Below are 14,991 nucleotides of genomic sequence, written 5' to 3'. Positions count from 1 at the left end.
TAAAAAGAATTTAACCTCAAAAATGTGTCATCATATTTGTTTCCCTAACAACACAAATCAATACATTATTTGAAAAACTTTCGACCATTAAATATATGTATAAACGATATATTAGATTGAGATGATAAATATATCAGATTAATTAAAAATTTTACAAGCATGACAAATATCAATATTTTGATAAACTCTACAGTTAAATTATTAAAATATTAATTTATAAAAATTATTATAAGAATAAAAGAATGTGAGGTTATTCATATTATTCCTCCAATTGCGTTATATATTAGTAAAGATGGGATGGGAAGCAGAGCAATTGAGCACTGAGTTTCAAGCATCTGACCCTGTAAAATGGGAAGAGAATCTGAGTGAATGATCCCAACTTCAAAAATTCTCAACTACTATATATAAAGTTAATTATACGTAACTAATTCTAGTAATTAATTTCTTTTAAAGAAATAAACAGTTCATTTTAATCTCTAACTTTATAATTTAGAGGATGAAATAAACAATGATCGTACCCATTGAATAAAAATCTTGGTTTTTCTTTTCATTTTCAGTATTTCTTATCTATTAATATCTTTTGTTGATTAAACAATGAAAATGGCACGATACCAATCATCCTTTCCCCTCTATAGGAAACACCATCATTGCTCCCAACAATCCTTTTCAACCTTAGAAATTTGAGCTTCTAAGATATATTCCTTTTAATTTCTTTTTCACATCTTCATCATTTTCATATTTCATGAATTCATCTCCATTTATATAAATCCCTTCTTTTCATAGCCTTTTTTTCTCCACCCCCCCCCCCAGTTTCAATGGATCCATCTTCCACGAGCTCTGTGAATGGATTCTACACTTCCCTTACTCGTGGGTTAGATGATCTTGAAAGGGTGTATCTCTCTAATAACTTCATGTCAATCCAATTTCTTCAGAGGGTTCTTTGCCTTCTCAGATCTTTCCATTCCCAGTTGCTCATCCTTGTTCAAAAACTACATCTTCCTGTTGGTGATAAGTGGCTTGATGAATACATGGATGAAAGTTCCAAGCTTTGGGATGCTTGTCATGTTCTTAAATCAGGCATATCCGGCATGGAAACTTATTATTCTTCTGGGTTTAACATCATTTCTTCTCTTGATAATCATCGACATCTTAGTCCCCAGCTTTCCAGACAGGTCCTTCAATTCCCAAACTTTCTTCATAATTTCAATCATTCAATTCATGATCTGATTCCTTTTTAAATTCAAAACAGGTAATCAGAGCAATTTCAAGATGCCGGAGAGAAGCCATGGGATTAGAAGAAGAAAACAGGGGGTTCATGGAAACAAGAATCCAACCACTTTCATTAAAGTTGGAAGAGAAAGTTACAATGGAATCAAAGTTGAATGGATTCAATGGCTTCCGAGGAGTTTTATATGCAATGAGGAATGTAAGTTCATTGCTACTAATGATGTTACTATATGGGGGGGTTCATTGTTGGCCAGAATCAAGTATGGTAAGAGGGGGAAACGAAGGGTGTGTGTGTTTTGGATCAACATTCATGATATCAACAGCAAGATTGCAACAAAGAGTAGCAGAAGAGATAAACGGGATGAATGGGAAAGCAGGGATATTGTTGTATGAGTTTAGGAGGTCAAAGATGGCAATGGAAGAGGTGAGAGGGGAGCTGGAGAGGAGAGGAGGAGGAGGAGGGGTGGTGGAGTGGGAAACAGAGGTGGGGTTGAGGGAAAAAGTAGACAACATGAGAGGGTGTTTTGGGATATTGAGATCTGGGGTTGAAAATATTGTTGGACAGATTGATGATTTCTTTGATGAGATTGTTGAAGGGAGGAAGAAGCTTTTGGACTTGTGCAGTCACAGGTAAGAGATTTGGGTAAAAAATGTGAAGGGAATCAGTTGTTGTTTCTTTTAACCCTTCTCTTCCTTCTAATTTTTATTTTTATTTTATTGCTTCTACCATGGAGATAGTAGTTTGTTTTTTCTCTTCATATGGATGCTGGGGAGCGAAACAGATTGATTTGGGCTTCAAAAATCTTGAAGAATCCCCCAAAAAGAGGAATTTTTCATGCAGGGCTTTCTCTAATGTTGTTTTTAGTTCTTACCCTAGAAAAAAAGGACAGAAGTTTCTGCTATCTTGAATTAAGAAATAATAAAGTGAAGGAGAATATTAGGGCTACTTTAATTTAATTTTGAAAGTGGGTTCCCTCTTGATCCAATGCTACAAAAAAGTAGAAGGTTCTATTTTGTAAGAATGGAAAGTGAATTATAAAACACCATATATATCAGTGGCAAAATAAAGTATGATGAAAATAATTATTATTTATCAAAATCATACCAGCCCCAAATTACTTATCTAAATATTATATTTTGAATAACGATTTGAACTTTTATATTTGAAATCTTGAAGTGACAAAGATTTAACTCGCCATCAATGATAACAATTTCAGGCTCAAGATCCTCAAATTATCACCATTGGTGGCAATTTGGTGTTGAATTTATTAAAATGATAGTTCATTTCATATTATTTTATTAAGGGTACTTTTGTTTGCTTCATATTATATTTTAGTCACTTCTGTTTGAAATGTTATATTTTAGTCACTTACGTTAGAGTTTTGTTACGAAGTGCTCACTCTGTCGTTAAGCTCTGCTCCCTCCTAACTGTAGCCGTACTTGACAGTCTAAATGGGTTTTAAATGTCAACTTAAATGCCCAGTTGGGATGATAATAGATTTTTAATTAAATAATTAAAAATTTTAAATTAATTACACCTTAACTAAAAAAGAAAAACCTTTCATCTCCTACTCTAAAACAACATACTGTTTAAAGGCAACCCTAAATTAAAAACCTTGATATTTTCTTCCTTTGCATCCATCCATTATGGTATATCTTCCTTTTTTGATATTTTCTTCACAAAAGAAGAAACCCTTAAAAAGAACTCCAAAAGATCAAACCTTTAGTGTTTTATCTCTGAAACACTATTTAATTTCTTTTCATCCAATTTTTCCTTTTTCAAACAGAAAGTCCAACAAATGAAGAAGAATACCTAAATACTCGAATGAACAAAAAATGGAGTTGTATAAATAGGGATAGCGTTTTTATACGAACCTATAATTGAAAAATGACTTTGAATTCGCAAAAGAAGAAGAAGAATACCCAAATACTCGAATGAACAAAACATGAAGAAACAAACCTTGATCCAACCCTGAACATGGTTATATCAAGGGAAATTATGGTGTTTGAAAATCAGGAGACAAAGCGAAGGGGAAGGTAAGGTGAGCGAACTATAACCAAGAGGCAAACTTTTGCTTTCTATTTTCATAAATAAATTAAGAACTTATTCTCATCCTATCCTAGCTGAACATCCAAGTTGGCATTTAAAATCTATTTGGACTGCCACATAGGATTGTCGTTAGGGAGGTAACGGAGCTTAACGATAGAGTGACCGCTTCGTAATAAAACCCTGGCATTAGTGATTAAATTGTAACATTTTGAACATAAGTGACTAAAATATAATCTAGAACAAATAAAAGTAACTATTTTTATAATTTACTATTTTATTAAATAATTCTAAGGATTTATGATTAATGTACTATTTTAACTCTACAAGCAAAGTAAAAAAATTGACATGTGTTGTATTTCTTTAATATATTTATTTAAAAAAAACTTATTACATTCTATTACACAGTTATCATCACTCTTATCCTATTTGTGGAGTTTAAAATTTCTAACAAATGTATTTTTTTCTAATTCAAAACACACATTGTTTGAGCAAATAATTTATTTGTTTAATTTATAATATTTAGGTAAAAGAGCCTAAAGTAAACAACAAATAGACTAGGGGTAATGAAGAGGACAATGAGATTCCCCACCAGAGCTGGCCTTATTTGATCATTAGAAAGCTTTATGATGTCCGATTCGGGGTTTCAAAAAGCAAAAGTCCAATGGCCACTTCTTTTTAATCATGAAAATGCTTCTGTTTCATTAAAGGAAAAATGAAACGCACATATAAATAGAATCCCACTTCTTTTCCTGACATGTCTGTCCCCTTCTCCTTGTCTCTTTCTGTTTTTGGGGAAGCTACTCGGTTTAGGGTCAAACTATACCATCATGTGAAGATCAGAAAATTTTACTTCTAATTTACCCATTAATGATTTCGAGACTGCTAATGAAGTCTCAATTTTAGTTTTATTATTGTGTTCTTCTTTTTAAAACTAAAGTAATAAAAATAAATCACTTTCTCGTATCTCATGCTTTTTGTCTCATGCCTTGCCTCCCTTCAAGGGTGTGTTCCTGAATAGAAACCTCAAACACAAAGAAACAGTATAAAATAATGTTGGAAGTTACATGACAGACATAAATCATAGTAGTGAAACAGCAAAAAACCAAAAATATAACTTAGTTCAACATCACGCCAAGCCACCCATATCATATGTTTTCTTCATTTGCTTTACTTCTACTTTTCTTTAAAACTAAAGCTTTTCAGCTTTTGTTTCCTCTTCACTACAATTTGACAGTAGCAAACACCAACAATAATAATAATGAAATCCCTACAACAGCAGCAACTATATTGCAAGTAAATGCACCGACAATATCATGGTATGTGGTCATAGTCTTATAAACCATCTGTATTTTAAATAATACATCAATTACACTTTTCTTTCTATACATACACATTTCCCTATAAAAAGGACATTCTAATAAATCAATTCAGAAGGCTAAACATTACTTGACAATCCACATTACATAGTACAGTTGGGTTTCTGGCTATACACTCAACATACCAAATATGGAAACTAGACTGACTAAATAGGCCTTCACCAAATGTATGTTTCTTGCATCATAAACATTATTACAGTATTTTAAAGAGATGGCTCTTTATAACTTTTATCAATATAATTTTTTAAAACATAAGCAGAACTGTATGACCTGCTTTCTTTATTTTACACACAAGTTCAATGGTAAACACAGGGATATGCAAAATAACTTTTGATTACCAGATAAAAATTGAGGGTATGCCAGGTAGCAGGCAGGCCATCTTATAAATCTTCAAGAATCATATCCAGGCATTGCAAACTGGGCAGCAAATGCCTCTACACGAATCCGGAGATCAATAACATCTTTATTATTGTGAAGACCCTTGAGAAACTCTTTCTGCAATTTTCCATGATCCCTCTGCACACAACTCGTAATTTCAGCTGCTGTACAGAGAAAGTCTGCGATTGTCTCAAAATCAGACTCTAAACAACCTCTTGATGTCATAGCAGGCGTACCTGAGAGAAAAATAGGCAATTAAGACATTAATGGAGCAAGACAGACTGTAAGCCAGCACATTGATAACATTAAAATAGAAGAATATAGTCGGAGGATCACTATAAATGAACTAAATTAATGATATAGTGGGTTAAATAGAAGTATAAAACATCCATATTAAATACACTAGGAACCTCTTCTGAATTTGCTTATGCTTTTTTTGGTATTTTAAGAACTAGTCATTAACACAAAGTCATGATCATATGGTTCTAAAAAATGTCTTAGTCCCCAATAAAACCAATGCTAGTTAGCTGACAAGAAGAACAAACCATAAACACTATGTCTCTTTCAACACCTTTGAATATTCACGTAACCTCAGTTGGTATGATACCACTCCAAATACTACATGAATTAGACAATTCTAAATGTGTTATTAGGGTATATAGAACATATTAGTGCATTTGAAAGAATTGATTAATGGAAGTCCACCACATTGTGCTATGAATTGGTTCACTTGAATGATATCATGTCCCAAAAAGAAAAAATAACCGCAAACAAACCAAAAAAATGTGCTTTGCCTGAAGGAAATAGAACATCACTACTGTTCTATGAAGCTATCAGAACGAAATAGAAATTTCTTCAACATGAAATACAAGAATACTGCTTACCAATTCTCACTCCTCCGGGAGAAATAGCACCATTGTCACCAAATATAGTAGTTTTATTCAGAGTGATGTGGCACATCTCACAAACTTCCTCATAGCATTTGCCTGGGAAACAGAATATGGGAAGTGTTAATTATGGAAGGAATAGTCTAAGAAAGCATGTCTTCATATGCAGGAAATGCTCCATGCATATGAACAATTGAACATATAGGTTGCTTCTCATAGTAATAAATTACTTTTTAGCTAGTCAAACAGATGGGATGGTGAGATGTAGACGGAAAAAAAACTTCTAGCAAATACAGTTGACAAGCAACCGGCTCACTTCTCTTATGATTCGCCGGAAAATTGACAGCCTTTAAACTTAAGTATCACCTTCTATTTTCACTAAGTAGAATCTTTAATTATATTTAATTATTGGCTTTCTAGATTTGATTCACAAGAATTAACTTATGCTCTTTAAATGGGAAAAGAAAAACACTTTGTTGTATGCTTTCCCCTTCTAAAATATAGCCATGAATAATTGGGGGGGGGGGGGAGTCAAGAATAAAATGGTAACAAACTAGAGTTCGATCTTTACAAGGGGTTTTTGATAAATCAATGCCACATTTTGCAACAAGGGAAGATAACTTCGAAATGCTAACAGAGGCTGCCCGGAAAGAAGGGGAAAAAGAAGGTTAAAAAAGCCGTTAAGAAGTTCTGGATGAAAAATTGGAAACAAAGTGAATATGCAATTTTTTAACATACTCAAATGAAATTACAAGAAAGAATAACTTAATTCAAGCCAAAAGAAAATTTCAGGTGTTAGCACAGCACGTAAATAAACCAAATTTGTGATTTTGAGCAGGCACCTGTTAAGCCTAGTGTAGTGAGATCCCACAGCAACAAATGGTTGTCAGTGCCTCCGGTAACCAACTTGCATTTTCTTTTCAGTAGAGCAGATGCCAAAGCCTGAGCATTTTTCTTCACCTGTTGCATATAGGCTTTGTACTCTGGTGTAGTCACTTGCTTCAATGCTATGGCAAGAGCGGCAATGTGATTGTTATGAGGTCCTCCTTGTAATGATGCATGGACAGCAAAATTTATCTTTTCCTCAAAATCAAGCTGGTCAGTACAATCACCATTACTGAGACACATGCCTTGCTTTCTTGATTTTGCGCCCCTCCTATAAAAGATTATACCTCCCCTTGGGCCCCGTAGACTTTTGTGTGTTGTTGAAGTGACAATATCACAGTAATCAAATGGACTGGCACATTCCTGTAATGTACAAGGGTGAACATGCCAGTATGGAGAAAGAAGAACACAAAATTGCCTTGCATTAAAAAACAAATACTGAAAGATTCACCAACGTGAAGAGCCATTATAAGTTGAAGCTATTAATTTCTTACAAGGGCCGAGGCATATCGAATGGATTTTATTTTCTTTTTGGGGTGTGGGGAGACAACTCAAACAATAACTTAGCACACATTTCTAACAGTTCAAGCCTGAAAGTCACACAATTGTTCCTGTTAATTTGTACATAAATAACCCTAACAAAGATTTATGAACTTTGAGAAGAAAAACACCCTGTAAAAAAATCAACAGTCTGTAAATTGTATAACTTTGAATTTCATATAGATCACGGTTGATCTAGCAACAGCGAAGTATTCAAACAAATAGAGCTCTCCTAAATGTATTTAGCATAAGGGAAACCGGAAACTATGAAATTCATATGCTTTATCATCACTGTAACAGTCAAAATATAAATCCTATCCTTACATGTCTTCCAAAAATCTCCTTTTTTCTGAAATAATTAGACTCATCCGACCAAAAGGAGAAAAGAACAAAAGGAATGAAACATCACATTGCCATGACTAACAAGTACAAAGGTACAAAGGATGAGATCCGTTTACATTTATTCGTATATAAACCCAATGCATATGTGTTTAAATTGACATATTACCAATTCTAAGAAACTCAAAAGTTTTTAGGAACGGAAAAGAAAACAAAGAAAATTTTAGAAGATCCATACAGTTCACAGTTCATAATAGTATATGATAAATCAGCCCATCTGAAAAAATCTAATAGATAGGTTTACCCTTGGTTCAACTTCAATAAGTTAAGTTGTTTGGATATACAAATTCACAGGCTGACAGGATTTGGTTTCTGCCAAATAAGCTCAAGCTTTCTCTCCAGAATGCAAGTAATGTGCCTTTTGTTTCAGGTCTTTGTTAAATGTAAATCTGAGCATGTATGGTTCGGTCCGCATGGGATCGAAGGTTGGGCTGTGTGAATCACAAGCATATTTGACAGGCAAACAGTAACACTAGTACATTACTTGATGTTTACCAACAGCAATGCTGCTTGTAAGTTAATCCCAGTGGTATCTAAGTGATTAATACTTTTTCTAGACTAGTTAAGTAATTTACCTCAAGCCTATCCACCGAACAAATTGCAAGAAACCTTAACTCGTGGAAAAGACCCTTTGAACTACAATCAAAACATCAAACCAATAAGTAATTTAAACAAGAAAATTTTCGAACCTTGGCTGCCACAAGACCACTAATATGAGCCATATCACACATCAAAACAGCTCCACATCTATCTGCAATTTGCCTAAACCTTGCATAATCCCACTCTCTGGGATAAGAACTCCCACCACAAATTAGAATCTTGGGCCGATAATCAAGCGCCTTTTCCTCAAGCTTATTATAATCAATAAACCCTGTTTGAGGATTCACCTTGTAAGGAAAACTCTCAAAGAATATCGACGCAGCAGACACTTTCTTCCCACTCGGCATATACCATCCATGGCTCATATGCCCTCCAGATGGCGAATCCAATCCCATCATCCGATCACCAGGCAACAAAAGTGCCGTATAAACGGCGAAATTTGCAGAAGTACACGAATAAGGCTGCACATTGACTCCCCATTTGTCGGAATCAAGATTAAAAGCTGCCAGTGCACGATCTTGACATAGGCTTTCGATTTGATCAATAAAATGATTGCCCGTGTAGTACCTCGCTCCAGGCATTCCTTCGGAGTATTTGTTTGTTAAATGGCTTCCCAATGCTTCCATCACAGCTCGGCACACAAAGTTTTCAGAAGCAATAAGCTCAATTCCTAAGAATTGCCTCTGCTTTTCCTTGCTCATGATCTCACTCAATTCAGGATCGGCCTCTTGTAGCCGTTGGTTTCCCCACGACCTGACCGCGGCTCGTCTTTGGTCCAGACCAGGGTCGGGAGCAAACCGTTTACAAGGATTTGGAAGAGGTTTAGGATCCCTTTGTCTTTTCACACACATAGACTGCCCCCAAATCCTAATTTCTTCATCACTTTCGATGCGATTTTCACGGTGACCGTCGTCTTTTTCCTCGAACAACTGTAACGGAACGGGTGAGACGGAGAAGCGAAAGGTGGTGTCCATTTGAAGCGAAATCGGATCATCCGCAATGGAGGATTTAGTAAAACCCAGGGACAGACCCGATTTAGTATGAAATAAATCCATTGAAACCCTAAAAGGGAAATTTTTTGAAGTGTTTGGGGGAACTTTTCCCGAGGAGTTGAAATTCCTAATAACGGAAATAACGATGCTTCGCACAAACAGAGCTTCCCATAGAATATGTATAAATAAATTTTGTGAGTGTGTGTTTACAAATGGGTCCCTGAAACTGAAACCTTAGAAAAGGCAAGGAGGGGAGGTGGGTTACCGGAAGTGACAGGTGGTTGACGAAGATGTGGTTGAATGAAGGTAGATGAGATTTTAAAGAATGGAATGTTTTGTTGACCGGGGATAGCAGGTAGGGCATACCGGCTTGTTCCAGTAAGATTGCACGTGGACAAAATGGAAAATAGGTGGCGTACGAAGAATGGTTCACTTGGTTTGGTAAACTCATGCAGATTGAATGACGGCTAGGTTCATTCTTTTTAAACAATTAGATAAAAAATGATTTTAGTTTTTAGAAAATCACGATAAATTTGTATTTTCTGTCTTTCAAAATATTTTTTCAATTTTCTCTCCCTTAATCAATTTCATTTTTGTCTTTAAATTTATATTTTTCGAAATATTAATACATTTTATGTTTATTTAAATCTAATCCAACTCAAAATAGTAACCTACAATTTTATCCAAATCAATTTATATTTGTAAATAGTTAACCTAAGCTCATTTGAGGCTTGCTTATATTGTTTTTAAAATATTTATATTAACTTTAATTTAAATTTTAATAATTTTATATTTTTCATTTATTAAAATTTTATATATAAGTAACTTAACATTTTTAATGTTTACATCATGATTATATACACTACTATTGGTTTTATTTTTGTGTTATAAATTACCAATGGCGGAGCCAGGATATTAATTTTAGGGGCGGGGCAAGCTAAAATTAGAAGTGTTATGTAACAGTTGATTTAAACATATAAACAATCGATTCAAAAAATCAGTATTCTAACATGATAATCAATTTAAACATATAAAAATATATTCAAAAGAAGCAGTATTCCTACAATTAAGACAAAACAGCTATCATTTGACTCGGTTAACTATTTTTTATTCCGTTTTCACAGGAATGTTATCATTTGACATAATTTTAAACAAAGTGACTAAGGTGTTCTTCCTCCCCTTCACTTTAGCCGAAACTTACTATAACATTATTTAACTACTTTTGTTTCATTTTTACACTTCTAACAAGTTAGAATTTGTCTCCTAATGAATCATTTTTCATCCAAAAACAAACACATTTCACTTAATTTTATAAGCTTCCAAGTTCCATCATTAATATCCTTTAATGGCAACTTTTAATATACTTGATAAAAAAAAACTATTGGTACATATATGTAAAACAAGTTTCAAATATTCAAAATCTATGAACAGTTTGAAGAAAAACATACCTTTAGAGAAAAATGATAAAGAATTTCTTCTTCTTCTTCTTTTCTTGGTAAGCACCAATATGAATTTTCTTTTCTTTTTATATATATTATTATATTACTTATAAAATATTATTATATTAAATAAACATTAATTTATTACTATTTAACAAAAATATCATTCAAAAGTTATCATGAGTAATTTAGCTTCTTCAAGAAGATTTTCTCTTTGTTTTTATCAAGAATAAATATTTTTAATATTTTTTTAATCCGGACCTACTTATATTTTTAAGAGGGCTATAATATATATACAAAGGGGAAATTTTAAAAAATCTTAAACCTTTGGGAGGACTGTAGTGTAAATTTACATAGGACTAAATTAAAAAAAATTAAACTTTGGGGGGTCATGGCCCCCATGGGCTTCAATGTGGCTCTGCCATTGTAAATTACATAATCTATGGTTGTAATCTATTAGAGAAACTTTTGAATCGATAAAAATACTCTTTATTGTTCACTATATCACTGAATTGGCATTAAATTAATAACTATTTTTTTTAATAATAAAATTTTTATTCATTTAAACTATACAATTGAGTACATAATTAATTAATTATAATCTAATTTGTGTTACAATTATATATAAATTAATATTAATATTTATCATTATAAATTGCATTCAATAATAATTTTATATTTATTTGTTTGAATTACATAATTGAGTATAATAATTATTAGATATTATTTTAAATTAATCATCATTTAATTACTATTATAATTCTATTAATTAAAATTAAAATTACCATTATAAATAGCATTCAATACTGAAGTATTTTCAAATAGTAGCATCTAAAAATATTAGTATTATTTATGCAACTCCACAAATAGAAAACAACAACTTTATAATCAGACCAATAGTTAAGCCAATCAAACTACTAATTTTTATTCAATCAGTTTAACCATTGTATCAACATATTTACATATTAAAAGATTTGAGCAAAAGAAAATAAAATTTAATAGATAATTGAACTTGTTGTCCACTTCTTTCTTTTCGTATTAAAATAATAATTTCCTATACCTTTCCATAATATCAATAAACAAAGAAATTATTTTTAGTTCTTCGGAATCTTTTTGGGGAATACCATGGAAAATAAATTTATTTAAATTGATAATCCACATGTCATATTTGAGTTTTAAAATCATTTTTAATTTAAAGAATTTTTTATAAATTTTATTTTTAAAAACATATAATTTCGTCAGTCGCAAGGCCAATTTGAGTTTCGTTCTGATAATTATATTTTTCCTATTATTCCGATAAATAATTTTTCCTTCCTAAAAGATTGAAGTTGCTTTCTATGTTTTTCTACGAGTTCATCTTTTCACCATTTTCTTTGCTTTTATTATTATTATTATTATTATTATTATTATTTATTTAAAATCCTTCTTAAGCGTGAGAATTTTTTGTTAGTAGCTAACAAATTTCAAATCTTATTCTTGGTAAATGTTTTTCTTGTCTGATAAACTGAACATCTCTCAAATCTGAAATCACTGGTTGATGAAGTCATGAAGACAATGGTAAGGAAAGGAAGACGATAACCTAAAGCAATATTTTTATTTTGTTTGGATACATATGTTTTGTGTCAGTTTTAAGTTTTTAACACTAGGCTTTTGCTTTTATTTTATTTTTGTTTGCCAAATTTAGCTTAAATATTTGAAAAATCCTTTCAACCGTTTTTTTACCAGTTTTTTCCATCTTTATTGGTTAGCACTTCAACCGCGATTCTGGTTGGTTCGGGATTCAAACAGGATTTTAACCTGCTTCAAACCGGTGTACCAATCGGTACCTGGTTCAACAATTTCAAAAACATTGGTTGAAGATAAAACATTTCAATGGCAAGATGAAAATCATTTTTAGGGAGGATGATAGATTTTGTTCTCTCAACTCTATTTTTATATTCATGTACAATGTAAGATAATAATAATGATAATAATAATATTTTTTTGCACTTTTGATTCTATACTTTGCACCAGGGGTGAGTGTTCAAACATTCGAGTTGAATCAAGTAAAAATTTTTTGAGTTGACGAGTCTTATTTTATTATCCTAACTTAATTTGACATTTTTTTGAATCGAGATGAGTGAAATTAATTTGAGTCGAGTCGAATCGAGTTAAGTGAAATTGTTTAAGTTAAATTAAAAAATAAACATGTCAAATTAAAATTTTGTTACAAGATAACTAATTCCATGTTAAAGCACATAAATTTGAAACTATATATATTTGAAAACATTTTCAAAGCAAAATAAAAAAAAGAAAATAAGATGCTTTAGTATAATAAACTTACCATTAATTAACTTATTTAGGTTCCCAAAATATTATTTTAGAACATTTTAAAATTTTAAATTTTTTATATATTTAGAATTTTTTAAAAATTTTTTTATAACTTTTAAAAAATATAAATTTTGAATTTTTTTTATAAACATTTTGAATTTTAAAAATTATTTTGATTATTTTGTAATTTTTGTTAAGAGAGACCAATTTGCTCATTTTCAAAATTAACAGGGACCAAAAGGGTATTTACACAAATCTGTTATTCGAATTATTCAAATTGTAAAATTCAACTCGGCTCAAACTTGAAGCTCGAATTACTTATTCGAGTTGACTCGAATAACTCGATTCAGTTAACTTGAAATTCAATTTTTTTGAATCGATTCGAGTTTTGCTCACTCCTACTTTGCACCATGAACTAGACTAGAGGTGTTCATGGGTCGAGTTTTAGCCGAGCCTAAGCAGGATATTAACACACTTTATACTTGTCCAAGCTCGACCTAGCTTGAATTATGGGCCTAAAATTTTGCCCAACTCCACCCATATTTAATAATGGCTAATGGAAGTTCATTTTAGACCCACTCATATTATTTTTAATTTTTTTTATATTTATATTATTTTTAATTTAGTATTTAATAATTCTATATATAATTATCTTAATTTTTTTAAAGTCTACATTATATTACTATTATATATTACTATAGATTTAATTTTTATGCATTAAAATTTCATAATATATAAAAACAACAAAATATAAAACATTACAAACTTAAAAATCTCAAGTCTTGAATGTTCATGTAACACCCAATTTTCAGAGTGTCGAACAATTATTTGAGATCATTAAATTTGATGAAAAAGTTAGAAAAATTTATTAATTAATAATTATAAGTTAAGCTTGATTTTAGAAATATTTTTGAATTAGTGAATTTTATGATTTAAAAGAAATTATTAGGTAAATTGGGTCGAAAACGAGGTATCGAGACCTCGATATTATAAACTGAACTGTAAATACTTTTATAAATATTTATGAGTGTCATTAGGGTAGTATTAAAGTTTCGTTAAGAAATTTTAACGTTTTGATGGTTAATTGATTAAAAGGATAAAATTGAAAAAATATATTCCGAGACTCCATTTCGGTAATTGGACTTGTAAATATTTATCATAAATATTTACGAAGTTAGTTGTGTAGTTAATTAGGTTAATTAAGTGAATTTGTCTAAATTGAGGTTAATTATGAAAAGGATTAAATTGCAATAGAGATAAAAGTTTAATTATAGATTAAAGAAAAGTTAAAAGGACCAAATAAGAATTATGCCTTTTCTAAAGCTGAGGCGGCATAAGTAGATATTTTATTTAAAAATCTAAAATTAAAATATATTATAATATTATAATAATATTACTTAAAAGTTAAGTATATATTATATTATATTATATTATATTATATTATATTATATTATATTATATTATATTATAAAAGAAACAATGAAATAAAAGATAGAAAAGAGAATAGAAACAGAATAGCAAAACGAAAACAGGGGAGAAAGGAAAGAAAAGAAATAAGAAAGGAAAGAAAGAAAATTTGGGATTTCAAGGTTTAAGGTTTGATTGGTAAGTTAATTTAGTCACTTTTCTTATAATTTTGATGTTTTTGGAATTCTAGAACAAAATACTACTTGATTTAAGTTGAAATTTTGAAAGTTAGTAAATTTTTAGATGTTGTTCATGTTGAATTAATTGATGAATTAGGGGTTAAATTGATTGAATTTTAAGTTAGGAGTTAGTAAAGGGTTGATTTGTAAAATAAAACATAAGTTTTGAATAGTAGGGACTAAATTGAGAGAATTTCAAAATTAGGGATTTATGGTGAAATTAGAGAGTTAAATTAGTTTAAAGTGGGAATGGAATGAAAAT

At 31.0% G+C, this 14,991-nt stretch overlaps 2 protein-coding genes across 4 annotated transcripts; one reads left to right on the top strand and one right to left on the bottom strand.

Moving 5' to 3' along the window:
* Positions 1–592: 592 nt before the first annotated feature.
* Positions 593–2,184, top strand: LOC105797201 (uncharacterized). Its single transcript, XM_012627145.2, has 2 exons — positions 593–1,172; positions 1,250–2,184. The coding sequence occupies exons 1-2, from the start codon at positions 816–818 to the stop codon at positions 1,859–1,861; spliced, it is 969 nt and encodes a 322-aa protein (XP_012482599.1). The 5' UTR covers positions 593–815; the 3' UTR covers positions 1,862–2,184.
* A 1,573-nt stretch (positions 2,185–3,757) lies between these two features.
* On the bottom strand, positions 3,758–9,621 carry LOC105797199 (serine hydroxymethyltransferase 7). 3 transcript variants are annotated; one of them, XR_001134680.2, is made up of 5 exons: positions 8,432–9,621; positions 6,761–7,166; positions 5,916–6,017; positions 4,992–5,267; positions 3,758–4,299 (listed from the first exon to the last, which is right to left on the bottom strand). XR_001134680.2 is itself a non-coding variant. In XM_012627142.2 (4 exons), exons 1-4 carry the CDS (start codon positions 9,395–9,397, stop codon positions 5,044–5,046), a joined length of 1,698 nt encoding a protein of 565 aa, XP_012482596.1. In that variant the 5' UTR covers positions 9,398–9,621; the 3' UTR covers positions 4,589–5,043. The 3 variants fall into 3 exon arrangements, 1 of the variants encoding a protein (XP_012482596.1); XR_001134681.2 differs by having other exon boundaries at positions 3,758–4,287; XM_012627142.2 differs by lacking the exon at positions 3,758–4,299 and having other exon boundaries at positions 4,589–5,267.
* Between the last annotated feature and the right edge of the window lie 5,370 nt (positions 9,622–14,991).

This window comes from Gossypium raimondii, chromosome 3 (assembly GCF_025698545.1).
Source record: "Gossypium raimondii isolate GPD5lz chromosome 3, ASM2569854v1, whole genome shotgun sequence".
In the NCBI taxonomy this organism is placed as follows: domain Eukaryota; kingdom Viridiplantae; phylum Streptophyta; class Magnoliopsida; order Malvales; family Malvaceae; genus Gossypium; species Gossypium raimondii.
The sequence above is the reverse complement of the archived record's forward strand: the minus strand, read 5'-3'. Positions and strand labels throughout refer to the sequence as shown.

Bases quoted from the DNA above. Each gene is read 5' to 3' on its own strand.
- LOC105797201 (XM_012627145.2), top strand. From the start codon at position 816: ATGGATCCATCTTCCACGAGCTCTGTGAATGGATTCTACACTTCCCTT. The intron at 1,173-1,249 runs GTCCTTCAATTC...AATTCAAAACAG, and splicing joins GTCCCCAGCTTTCCAGACAG to GTAATCAGAGCAATTTCAAG.
- LOC105797199 (XM_012627142.2), bottom strand. From the start codon at position 9,397: ATGGATTTATTTCATACTAAATCGGGTCTGTCCCTGGGTTTTACTAAA. The intron at 6,018-6,760 runs GTGCCTGCTCAA...TCTGTTTCCCAG, and splicing joins CACTACACTAGGCTTAACAG to GCAAATGCTATGAGGAAGTT. The intron at 5,268-5,915 runs GTAAGCAGTATT...TTTTTCTCTCAG, and splicing joins TCCCGGAGGAGTGAGAATTG to GTACGCCTGCTATGACATCA.